Source organism: Rhamphochromis sp. 'chilingali', assembly GCF_963969265.1.
Source record: "Rhamphochromis sp. 'chilingali' genome assembly, chromosome: 2".
NCBI lineage: Eukaryota > Metazoa > Chordata > Actinopteri > Cichliformes > Cichlidae > Rhamphochromis > Rhamphochromis sp. 'chilingali'.
In genome coordinates, this window is record NC_137930.1 from 10,809,348 (window position 1) to 10,822,779 (window position 13,432).

General features: G+C 40.3%; 1 protein-coding gene across 1 annotated transcript; it reads right to left on the reverse strand.

The window, feature by feature from the left end:
* Positions 1–11,423: 11,423 nt before the first annotated feature.
* Positions 11,424–13,041, reverse strand: pnx (posterior neuron-specific homeobox). Its single transcript, XM_080875300.1, is given in 6 exon segments — positions 11,424–12,234; positions 12,236–12,331; positions 12,334–12,527; positions 12,530–12,655; positions 12,747–12,886; positions 12,989–13,041. Coding segments are annotated over 5 exon segments (564 nt in total). The 5' UTR covers positions 12,868–12,886; positions 12,989–13,041; the 3' UTR covers positions 11,424–12,207.
* Between the last annotated feature and the right edge of the window lie 391 nt (positions 13,042–13,432).

Sequence of the window (13,432 nt, forward strand, 5' to 3'; positions counted from 1 at the left end):
TTTCCCCTCAACTTCTGAGCAGAGGGGAGGAGCATCTGCCACATGTGACATTCCTATGGGGAGGCAGGAGGATTGTCAGAAAGAAGTGCTTTGCATTTGTTTTCAGAGTGACAAGGGGAATAAAAATATACTAAACCCAGTGATATTAAATATCAGGAGTTTATAAACTCAAAGTGATTCAAAACAAACTGCAGCTCAAAATTCTAGAAAAAAGTATTTTTTCAAGTTTGCAATTAAGTTCAGTCTAATTCACTTTCATCTGTCACCTCTACGAACAACAAGATGCCTGAAAGCTACTATTATGTGTTTTACTTTATGAAACAGAGGTGAAAATCACATTTCCAAAATTTGACTTTGACTAGGAATACAATTGCATCATGGTACCATACATGTTCCTTCATAAAGCTCTTTCCTCTGACACACCCACAAAGAAATGCACACATGTCATCATTTCAATACACACAAATTTGCTTGCCCACATACATCTCATATGTGTGACCCTTAAGTGACCCCTGATCTCCTGGTTCAAACATGATTCTGGGGTCACTCTTATCGAGTCCACAGTCCTTACTGAAGGAATGACTATAACTGACTATAACATTCTTTCCTCCCATAAAACGATCCTTTGCACATTTCCTGAAAGTTAGTGTAATTATTATTTTTTGCCTACTTATATCAAGATGCAACCCTAATCTCCTAATCTCTGTTTCAACACACCTTATTTGAATAATCAAAAGGGTATCAAATGTTACAGCCATCTGATAACAAGGTCTTAATTTGAATCAAATGTTTTGGAGCAGGGAAACACAATGAAAAGCTAAAACAAACAGCCACAAGGACCAAAGTTTAGAAACACTGCTTTAACAGTAAGAAAAGTAGACTAACTGCACAATGTTTTACTGAGGCAACATATCAAAAAACACTATTTTAGTAAATATATAAAATCAAAATTTGTCAATAAATGACAAAATATACTTCTCCTGATATTAATGTACATATTTGCTAATATAGTTCTTCCAATTTAAGCATAGGATGCGGTGCCAATTACTGCTAACCGGATTTGGTTTCTGAAAGAATTGCTCGACCCCAAGGTCAAAAATGAGACAACACATGGTGTCCTCTGAAATGTCTGTAGGTTTTTAGTCATCCTGGTCACGGTAGTCTAAGGAGCTTTGAAAGGAGTCCAGTCGCTTTCTTTCCAGCCTCCTTACACTGTCCTGGGAGATCTCCCCCCCAGATCATCACTGAGCTTTTGGCCAGTGTATGATGCAACCTAGTAGTGTCAAATGGACTAGAACAGCGGTCCCCAATCCCCGGGCTTCGGACCGGTACTGGTCCGTGAGTCGCTTGGTGTCGGGCCGCGAGAGTTGAGGCTCAGGTGTGAAATGGTTTTCAGGGTTTTTATCGATTTTCAGCGTTATTTTGTTATCGTTTTTATCGTTAACTGGGTCTTTACGTGTGTTATGAATAAATCTTCTTTTTTTTTGGTACCGGTACTAGTTTTATTTTGTTGTATTTATCCGCGACACCTTAAAGGCCGGTCCGTGAAAATATTGTCAGGCATAAACTGGTCTGTGGCGCAAAAAAGGTTGGTGACCGCTGGACTAGAACATAATGTCCCAGAGATGTTCTACAGGATTTAGGTCAGGTGAGCATGGGAGCCAGCCAGTGGTATGATTCCTTTGTCAACCAGGACCTGCCTGCATACTCACATGAGGCCAAGCATTATCATGGGTCCAAGGATTTTCTTCTGATACCTAATGGGAGTCAGGATGTTATTGGCTAGTCTGTAGATATCTGTGCATCCCTCCATGGATGTACCTCCCCAGACCATCACTGGCCCACCACCTACCTGTTCAAGCTGACTGATATTACAGGCAAAATAATGTTCTCTACAGTCTGCAAATTCCCCTGCTGATTAGACTTCTTATAGAAAGTCTTCTAAGAAATAAATATACAATGTTAACTTACAAAAAAAACCAAATTACAATTGTTGCCATGGTCTGGGTAAGTGGTTGTGCAGTTTTTCCAGTGTCAACGACTCCACCTCCAGGTGGAGTTCTTATCAAGTGCACCTGCAGTTCACATCTGATGATGATCCACCGACACTATTTAAGCCCAGCACTCACAATCGGTCTTTGCCAAATTGTCTGCTAACCACATTAGTGCTTCACCAAGTTGTTGCATTTCAAAGCCAATTCTTGCTTATGCTTATCACATATCTCCTTGTGTCATTAGTAAACTCACTCACCTGGCTGGATGCTGTTCACACTGCTTAAACATTTGTTTTGCTCCATCTCTTTGTCCTCCTGCCACAACTACCTAGAACCACTGGATCAATCAGGGTGGACTTGTGTAACTCGGCACTGCCCTTCTGGAAACTCACCCGGACCTCTCTGCCTCTCCCTCACATCACACTCCACCTGCGAGCAAGTAAGCCTGGAAAGTTAAAATGTATTAGTTCCCTGGCACCTCTCACAGTATTCCTCTGACGTCTCTCTCCCTCTGTTTCAGTGACCTCCACTCTCATTTTGCGAGCCACGGCTTTCCCCACATCACATTTCAATTCATAACTTGTTTCCCAAATTCACACTGCTACCTGCTGGCTTAGTAAATAAAGCTTCATTAAAAATCTACCTGTTGTCTCCTCACTTGCATCTGCTTTGGGCACACTTTCCCAGATCAGCCTCTGCGGCTGTGATAATAGTACTTAAGAGCTATTTCAGAAAACCACAACAATTCTTTTCCAGAATTTTGGAAACATCTTGTTTTACATCTTGTACAGCTCCTTTAACTAGCCCATTTATCACCATGCCTAGTTCTATTACAGCAAAAGTTGGAAAGTCATTGATCCAAAGAACTCAGCTGGGCCTGATAATCTAAACCTCTATCTTTTAAAGCTTGCAGCTAATTTTATTACTAAGTCTATTACTCGTGTTTAAAAAAGAAGAAAAGGAATCTGAGTAGTGTAAGGGTAGTGTACGGCTGTGATAGGCAGTGTAGGACCCAATGGTAGGACTCAGAATAACTAAGAGAGGCAGCTTTATTGCTGTTACTTAGATACTCTCAAAGATATACAAAACACCAAAACTTACACAAGGGAAAAACTAGGAACTAGAAATTAGGTACTGAAAAATAGGGAACTAGAAAATTTGGAAGCTAGAAGGGAAACATGGGAGACACGGGAACACACAGCAAGAGGGGACAACATAACAAAGAACAGGAGGAAAAAAGACAATATACACACGAGAGGAGATATGGGCAAAGTGGACACACCTGGAGAACACAGGTGAACAGAACCTGACTAATGAGGAAAGGGAAGCAAAACTGAAATAATACACACAAGATGGGAGCCTATCAGAATAACACGTGTGCTGCTTCCTTTCCCACAATTCCTTCTGGGAAAACACGCATACAAAGGCAGCCGTGAGTACTTAGCATACCGGCAAACTGGCACTAACCTTGCACATATTACTGAGACTGACAGGAAGTCACTCAACAATCCAGCGTCGAGGAGCTCTCAGCCACACTGTTTTGTGGCCAAGGCTTGATCGGCACCAGGTGTGTGTGGAGATTCTTGGGTGTGACCGGTCAGCTGGCAGGGCCACACCCACCAGGCCTGAAAGTGTCTGTCGCGACCGCACTCTCACACACACGCACACACCCATACACACCTGCCAGTACACAAACAAGGAACACAGGACAGCAGCAGTGCAGAAGACACAACCCTCAAATAATAATAATAATAGTCCACACTGCTCACGGACCCCGAGTCCCTGGACCCGGGTCCGTGACAGACACAGGGAACTGGGGAGATAAAAGGACAAAGCAAACTGGACATGAGAAAGGGAACAGACATGAAAGCAAAAAATGAACCAAGAACTAGAAACATAAGCCTCTCAAAAACTGAACATACAGTGACTTGCAAAAGTATTCGGCCCCCTTGAACTTTTCCACATTTTGTCACATTACAGCCACAAACATGAATCAATTTTATTGGAATTCCACGTGAAAGACCAACACAAAGTGGTGTACACGTGAGAAGTGGAACGAAAATCATACATGATTCCAAACATCTTTTACAAATAAATAACTGCAAAGTGGGGTGTGAGTAATTATTCAGCCCCCTTTGGTCAGAGTGCAGTCAGTTGCCCATAGACATTGCCTGATGAGTGCTAATGACTAAATAGAGTGCACCTGTGTGTAATCTAATGTCAGTACAAATACAGCTGCTCTGTGACGGCCTCAGAGGTTGTCTAAGAGAAAATTGGGAGCAACAACACCATGAAGTCCAAAGAACACACCAGACAGGTCAGGGATAAAGGTATTGAGAAATTTAAAGCAGGCTTAGGCTACAAAAAGATTTCCCAAGCCTTGAACATCCCACGGAGCACTGTTCAAGCGATCATTCAGAAATGGAAGGAGTATGGCACAACTGTAAACCTACCAAGACAAGGCCGTCCACCTAAACTCACAGGCCGAACAAGGAGAGCGCTGATCAGAAATGCAGCCAAGAGGCCCATGGTGACTCTGGACGAGCTGCAGAGATCTACAGCTCAGGTGGAGGAATCTGTCCATAGGACAACTATTAGTCGTGCACTGCACAAAGTTGGCCTTTATGGAAGAGTGGCAAGAAGACGGCCATTGTTAACAGAAAACCATAAGAAGTCCCATTTGCAGTTTGCCACAAGCCATGTGGGGGACACAGCAAACATGTGGAAGAAAGTGCTCTGGTCAGATGAGACCAAAATGCAAAACACTATGTGTGGCGGAAAACTAACACTGCACATCACGCTGAACACACCACTGTCAAATATGGTGTGGCAGCATCATGCTCTGGGGGTGCTTCTCTTCAGCAGGGACAGGGAAGCTGGTCAGAGTTGATGGGAAGATGGATGGAGCCAAATACAGGGCAATCTTGGAAGAAAACCTCTTGGAGTCTGCAAAAGACTTGAGACTGGGGTGGAGGTTCACCTTCCAGCAGGACAACGACCCTAAACATAAAGCCAGGGCAACAATGGAATGGTTTAAAACAAAACATATCCATGTGTTAGAATGGCCCAGTCAAAGTCCAGATCTAAATCCAATCGAGAATCTGTGGCAAGATCTGAAAACTGCTGTTCACAAACGCTGTCCATCTAATCTGACTGAGCTGGAGCTGTTTTGCAAAGAAGAATGGGCAAAGATTTCAGTCTCTAGATGTGCAAAGCTGGTAGAGACAGACCCTAAAAGACTGGCAGCTGTAATTGCAGCAAAAGGTGGTTCTACAAAGTATTTACTCAGGGGGCTGAGTAGTTACGCACACCCCACTTTTCAGTTATTTATTTGTAAAAAATGTTTGGAATCATGTATGATTTTCGTTCCACTTCTCACGTGTACACCACTTTGTGTTGGTCTTTCACGTGGAATTCCAATAAAATTGATTCATGTTTGTGGCTGTAATGTGACAAAATGTGGAAAAGTTCAAGGGGGCCGAATACTTTTGCAAGCCACTGTGTATATATCAGAATTTCCAAAGAATGAACTTACAACTGCATTAACACTTTGTTGATAACAATATCTTAAGTTAAACTCAGTTTGGCTTCATGTCAGGTCATAATACCATAACAGCAGCTATGCCTGTAACAGATTCTATTATTAATGCCTTGGGCAGGACGCAGCATTGTAACCTGTGTTTGTTGATCTATCCAAGACATTTGATTCTGCACAGTACAGATGGATTTAACTCTTTCACGCATAGTGGTCACTACAGTGGATAGCTATTCAAAGGCTGTTTTTTTTGTATTTGTGTCAGTGTTGATGGTGTACTTGCACATAAACCACACTCCATACCATACTCCATATCCATATGTCACTCCATACTCTGCCACCCACTGGTCGTTTAGGTGGAGTGGTCGCCCCATGATCGGAAGATCGGGGGTTCGAATCCACTGAAAGGTTACCCTGAGGTACCCCTGAGCAAGGTACGGTCCGTAAACACTGCTTCCCGGTGCGCCTGCTTAATGGCTGCCCATTGCTTCACTGAGTGAATGGGTCAAATGCAGAGAGAGTAATTTCCCCACAGGGATCAATAAAATATACATTATTATTTTTTATGTCAGGATTTTTTTATTCATCTTTTCAGAGATGAATAAAAATACTTAAGAAATATTGACTGAGGTTGTCATAATTCATGCATGAGAGGGTTAAGGCAAGTTTCCTGAAGATTTTAAGAGTGATCCCCCAAGGCTTGATTTTAGCCTCTGGTTTATTTTCCATTTTCATTACTACTATAGGAAAGAATATATTTACAGCTAAAGTGCACCTTTACAGATGATACCATACTTTACTCAGTTAGCTAGTCTCTGAATCTGTCATAAAGTGCTTTGTGCAGGCAGACAGGTTTTGGACTCAAAAGCAAGACATGGATACCAGGATTCAAACTAAACAGCAGCTTTATTGGTGAACTCACATGAAAAAAAAAATACAAAATATAAGCAAACTTGGACTAGACAGGAACCAGGAACTTATTTATTAGGAAACCACTAAGGTAACATGAAAAATATGGAGCACACAGGAAGAGGGAGGACATAACAAAGAACATACAGAGACTTGGAAAATAAATACACAGTGGGTAATGATGGGAGAGGAAACAATTGGGAACAAATCAGGAATAATGAGACAAGGAAAGTAAAATTGAACCTAATGCACATGAGACAAGAGACTATAACAATAGAACAGGAAACATAACTAATATTGAGGTCGCGACTAAGACACACTAACCTGATACCGACAAAAAGATAAGCATCATGGAGACATGAATGACTGGGAAAAACCACAGAGTGATGCTTGAAGCCAGCAGCAGTTTCGACAAAATGGAACTTACTGACACTCTGGGGATGAGAACAGGCTGGGAAGTCCTGTTCTCTATTTGCAGTATTTGTACATGTGTGTAAAATGCACAGAATGTCCTCCAGTGCTTCAATTTGAACTTTATTCACTAGAAGAAAATTCAGAGATCCAAATCTAACAAGTAGAGCAATTTGCAGATAAATATGTGTTTATGTAGCCAAAAATAAATAGATAAATAATACAAAAAAATCACAGTTTTCAAGGCAGATACACAGATGCACAAAGCATGCTTTGTGGTGTTCATTAACCATGACTGTTCTTTTTAAAACATTTAAAGTCATTTCATGCAACAGCTTGCAACAGTTCCTGGAGCATCTAGGGCACCTCCGGTCCATGCATCCATACCAGTTCCTCAGATAGTTGGTGTCCAACCATCATATGCACCCCCTGGTCTTGAACCTAGTCCTGCTAGGCAGAGCTAGAGGTCTCTGCTCTACCGTCTCTTCCTGTACCACCTGAGCCAGAGATCTGCGCTCCTCTATCTGGTCCTACTCTGCTTGAGCCAGAGAGCCTCCTCCGTCGCCGGCCTTCAGATCTGCTTTTCACTGTTGACCTCCTGGTTGACCTCCAGAACTGCTCAGTCTTCATCGTTAGCCTCCTGGTTGACCTCCAAACTGCTCTGTCTTTGCTTTACTGCCAACCTCCAGATCAGCGTTGTCCCTGCTGCCTAAGCCCCTAAGTCATGCCTTGTTGTCTAACAGGCCCCCTAAACAGGTGGAGTGGCAGGTGTTGGACTCGTGTGCTTTGATTTGGATTCTTGTGCTCCTGATTTTTCTGCAGTTTCATACTCTCATGGGTAACTATCTGTGCTTGGAGGTAATTCCTGCTGCACCGGTGCACGCCTCTGAAATTAAATGATTTGCTCAAATTATGTTTTTTCTCGTGCACCACTTTTGACAGAAAACTAATTGTGTACTTTAGAATTTCCAGACCATAAATGTTCCTTTGTATATTGGTGAGTTCATGTGAAGAAACGGCTCTGGAGACTGACAGGGCACAAACTGAAGACAAGGTAATATTTCGTTAGTATGCACAGGACAAGTTTGCAAGAGAAGAGTATAAAAGCTAGTCTGTTTAAGACACTGAGTATGCTGATAATCTGGCAAGGTCTGGATGGCTAGTCCCTTTGTACTGTGGCTGATTAGGTTGCTGAATAACAGGTGGTTCGATCAGGAAATCGAAACGCTTCAGCTCCATCCCAGAGTGGCGGAGAATCTCCTGCACACCTCCAGCTCTCAAGGAAATCAAAAACATTTATAGAGCAGTGTAGACTACTGCTATTTTTAACCTTTTCAACTTCTTTTTAGCCTTATTTTAATTTCCTAAACAAGCTTTGGCTCTTGGCAGCACACATGTCTAAATAAGAATTTATTCTAAATGCATTGTGTGGTTGAAACAAATTTACACCATTACATTACACCATCACGACACCATTTTGTGGTATGAATTGGTATATTACACTAAAGTACAGCCCTAGTTCAACTTTGTTTGATATCTCTTTAACACCAAACTGATGTTTTTGACTAAAGTCAAAGCGGTTGTTTCGTTATATTATTTTGATAGCGTTAGTTAATTTTGAAAGGCTAGAAACAGTTTTTAAATGCATTAATTTACAAAACATACCTTTAGTGTGAAGGCAAAATGAGACAATTCTCATGGTTACATTTTATTATTTCAAAACCTTTCAGACAGTCAAGTTGTGTTATATCATGCACACCACATGGATTAGATTTCTACAAACTGCATAATCGTTGCCCTAATCAGAACCATGTGCATGCATGTGGAACAAATGTTTCCTCTTTCTCCTTTTGTCTCTTTTATTTGCTTCCATTATTCCAGTGCCTCATTGATGAATTGGATTCCAAATGTCTTTCCCTGAAAAGTTGCACTAAGAGGTATTGATTTAATATTCTGAAATTGGAAAATCTGTTGTTATATTGTTAAAAACTGTCAGAATTATGTATAAGTTGCATATGTAGCTTCAAACAAAATTCATTTTTTCTCACTGAGTTACTCCCTTTATGTATTTTAGTTTTTCTAAGTCAACCATACGATTTATTTAAACTAAATACGGTTTCTTTTCCCATAATGGTTTAACTTATTGGCAAATTCAGGAGTCCGTGACGATTGAGTATAAGAGCATGTGTTAAATTGCATACAGATGTGTTGAAGTGTGTGTGTGTGTGTGTGTGTGTGTGTGTGTGTGTGTGTGTGTAAGCAAAATGAAAAAAGATTAAAGCAGATGGATTCTTCTCATTCATATTTGGGCCTGGTTAGATATGTTCATAGTTAGGAACTGGGTTTAACTTGATCACCTTGATTGATAACTTGATCAGAAAGACACCACAAATCGCTCCTTCCTCAGTAGGTGCAGCAGCACCGGCGTAACTTTGTGCTGAACACTGGGGAGGTCAAGATCTCTGTCTAAATAAATAAATAAATCTGGGTAAATTCCCAGATGATTAAACATGCAACTATTTTGCTGGTAATACTTGAAATGAGTAAAGAAAATCAACAGCCTATTTATGCAAGATAATTCATAATTTTGTTGGGGGGGTTATTTTGGTTGGGTCTGATTATTTGGGGGGTAATAACCCCCCTAACCCCCCTGGAAATTACACCCCTGTGCAGCAGCAAAAATAAAAAAGAATGAATGAGCATTATGGCTATCAGTAATGGTGTTAGCTAACTAGCTATCCAGCATAAATACATTGATTAGCGTGCTGCTGTGACATTAGCTTTAGCTCAGATATTTGACAGACAGTTCAGGTTCCAGCAGTGTCTTCTAGGGTTGCCAACTTTTTAACTATAAATTAAGGGACACTCTGAAGGGCCAGAAGCACAATGCACAGTCAACTGAGCATAGTGTATGCACTGTAAGTTCATATTCTTATAACAAAAATGTCAATACCTCATCTAAAACAATAAAGAAAGATAAATATAACATAAATTACATGGGGTTTTCCTTTGAAAAATAACCAAAAAACAAAAGATATTGTTTTTTTAAACATGAAATATTGTAAATACAGGCTTCAGTTACCCAGTTTAATATGCTACGCAGATCAAATGGCACCTTATTTTGATGAATTACACATTACTCTTCATATCTGTGTGCCTGTACACAAAAACTAATCTGATACAATTCCTGTCAAATCAGATTTGGTATTTCGAAGAGTGTCATCTGTTGGTCAGAAAGTGGCATTGGCGGTAACATCAATATACGGGAGGTTTAATGTAGAATAAGGGACGAACCAATTTTGCTCATTATACGAGATACCCCGGCTAAAACAGGATAGTTGGCAACCCTAATGTCTTCTCACTCAGTTTTTTCCCCATTGTTGGTAGTAAAGGAGGTCCATTGGTTCATCTTTGAACTTGTCCCTCTGTCCCTCCCACTCACGAACATCAAGTAGTAATAAATAGTAATAAATGCATGAACTAGATTTTCTGCATCACTTTTGCTTTATTTGGGTCCACTTGTTGCCCTAATATAAATGGATATACTGTATGGGAGATTTACAGTTTCCACTCCCTCCACATTCTTTTTTCAAGTTCTCAGACTCCGATGACACCATGTTGGTTTCTGCACTAATGTCCTGTAACTGAACAAAATAAAATCACTGTTAGACATACATCACTTGTCTACTTTCATTAAGACAAATAATACAATATAGCATTCAAGGTTTACATTTTAAAAATAAAAGTATGTTGACTTCTAATGACTAATTAATGTCTGCTAGTTTTTATTCTTTATCTATGGAGTTCAGGGATTTGTTATACAGTGTTGGTATGAATCTTTAATAACGTAATAGTTTGCCTACAGACTGGCCAATATGGTGTGATTGTTCTTATTACAATTGTAATAAGAGATATCAGATCTCCCATAATCTCAGGAAATAGAAAACTACTGTAAAAGCATATTGATTCCAAGACAAGTTGTTTGTCCATTTATCTAATGTCAGAGGCTGGGCTTCTCTCATTTTTCAGTTTTGTGCCTCCTTTCTCTTTCTTGAGACCCCAAAAATATCTTCCATCTTATTGGACATTTAATTTCATGGACATTTCTCATTTCCTAAAATGCTTCTGAGACAGAGGAGACACAGGTGTATGTTTTTGTAAGTGGTTTTACAATGTAGACAAGGAGCAACAAAAAGTTGGAATATACAAATCATGAGGACAATAAAGTCAGACATTTATTGTATTCTTAAGTTTTAGCTATTTGAGGTCATTTTGAAGTGAGTGTGATAAGACGAAAAACAATAAATCTACATGCACATTAGCGCTTAGTAAGTCTATAGCAAACACTTGCAAATAAAGTTTTTCTATGAAATGTGGTTTAAGCTGTAAAAAAGTGTTTCTTTAAACTGTCCATGAGAAATAAAAATGTTTTGGAAGTATCTGCCATGTGTAGCATAGTAAATTTACTGTTAGTTTGAAATAATTGAGTAACATGAGACATTAATACCAAAGAACAAATAAGAATGCAAAAAAGACACAATAAACAGTAGAGCACAGTAAAAATAGTGCTTATTTATTTGTATACCTTATATAGCTGGCACAGAGTGAAAGTGAAATTAGATAGAAGCAAGTGACCGTCCAGCAGTTCAGAGTGAAGGCTCAGGGGTAAACTAATAGGTCTCTTTTACTTGTATTAATCAGTGGCTTAATGCTGGATAGCCAGCCAGAAAACATGTTAACATACCTATAACATGGCTGGAAAACATGGGCCCATCTCTTTCTTCTGAGAAGAGTGCTGTCACTTGTTAAAGTTACAGTATAGTTCTTACTGGGTCTTGTGCCAACTGATTTTCAACGTTCCATAAATGTCCCTGCACAGTTGCACCCTGAACATGATAAATCTTAGAACTTCAAAATCCCCCAATGCATCCAAATTGTAGCACAGAATTGTTTTAAAAAGCAACTGCTAACCAGTTTTGAATCCAACAGTCTGAATTCAAACAAAATTCAACAATTCAGGATTAATTTTTTTGATAGTTTGTTTTGATTCAAATCTAAATATAAACCTACCGCCTTTACTAGCACTGTGTAATGAAGAAAACGAAACTATCTGGGTAACAAATGAAAAGTAATTTGAAAAAAATAAGCTTTTACAAATTTGTCTATCGGAATAAATTATAATTACATTAGAGAACTTTAAACATTTAACCCATTTTCATTTCTAAATACATTCCATTTGTATAACTTTTACAACAATTTGATAACACTGCAATATTTTTGCAATGTAATTTTTTTCTGAAGATGCCGGTGGGCGACATTCTGGTCCAATATTCAGTCACTCCGTGCGTATTTTACGCCTTATGTGTAATAATGACAGATGTGCACCAGGGGCAGTGATGCAAACAGCTGGAGCGGAGGGTGCTGCTGGCGGAAAAGAGAACTGTAGTACAGAGAAGAGCAGAGCGCAGGATGGGAGGACAGACCGTATTTTTCATCTTCGCCCTCCTTCGCCTGCAGACGCTCTTTCTTCCACTTTGTGCGCCTGTTTTGAAACCAGATCTTTACCTGAGTCTCGGACAAGCGCATGGCTGAGGCGATGGTGTGTCGCTCCAGCACCGACAGGTAGTGGCACTTCTGAAAGCTTTGCTCCAGAACCTGCAGTTGCTCCAGGGTGAATGGACCCGACAGCTTTTTTCTTCCGAGCTCTGAAGCTGCGTAGCACACAGCGCTCTGGCCATAGGGCTGTTGTTTTCACTTGAGGTGCGATTGTGTAGCTTTCTGGATTTATTTCTGGAAGTATGACTTCCTGAAAGAGAATGATAAATTATTATTTCACTTGTGAATACATTATTACATTTAAAGTTAAATTCTCAGGCCTCAGAGAGTTTTATTCTCACCCGGAGCTCCTGTGTCCCCATTACGTATTTTTTCCCCTGTAAACTTCGTTGGGTCCAAAATATCTTCCATGGAAAACGATGTTTTGTGGATGAGCGGCAATTTGGCTTCAGCTGGCTGCATTTCAGCTTGCAGTGGTCCGCTAAGGGCACAAGTAATCAGTGTTGGTGTCTGTGCTTATATGTACTACCTCTTCGAACACCACCCGGGCGCTTTGAAATTTACATGTCATTCAAAAAGATACCCAAATGAAGCAATGCGTCTTCCAGAAACAATTGCACCCAGCGCCCTCCATGTGAGGACGATCTGTGGGACCCTCGGGTACTTCAAAATGTAAATGTGAGGCCCCAGGGTTGGGGGGGTGTGGTGTGGTGTGGTGGGGCAGTTATTTATTGCTCCGGATCCGGTTAAAATGTGCCTTCTTTCTTTCAGCTCGTGTTCCTTATCGTTGCTTGGCAAGTTATTGTTTGCAAATAGGGGATTTTCCGCTGTTAGGACACGTACATGGTGGTTGTTATGCTAATTTATTGAGTCATCACAGGGAAAGTTTCAGCCTTTTCCTTCCTTGTATTCCACTTTTCAGGGTGCCATTTGTCTTTTAGAGCTTATGTTTTATTAGCTTGTGGGTTTAATTAGAAGGCACAGACAACTTTATGACAGCCATCGGATCATCGCAGACTGATCGTGT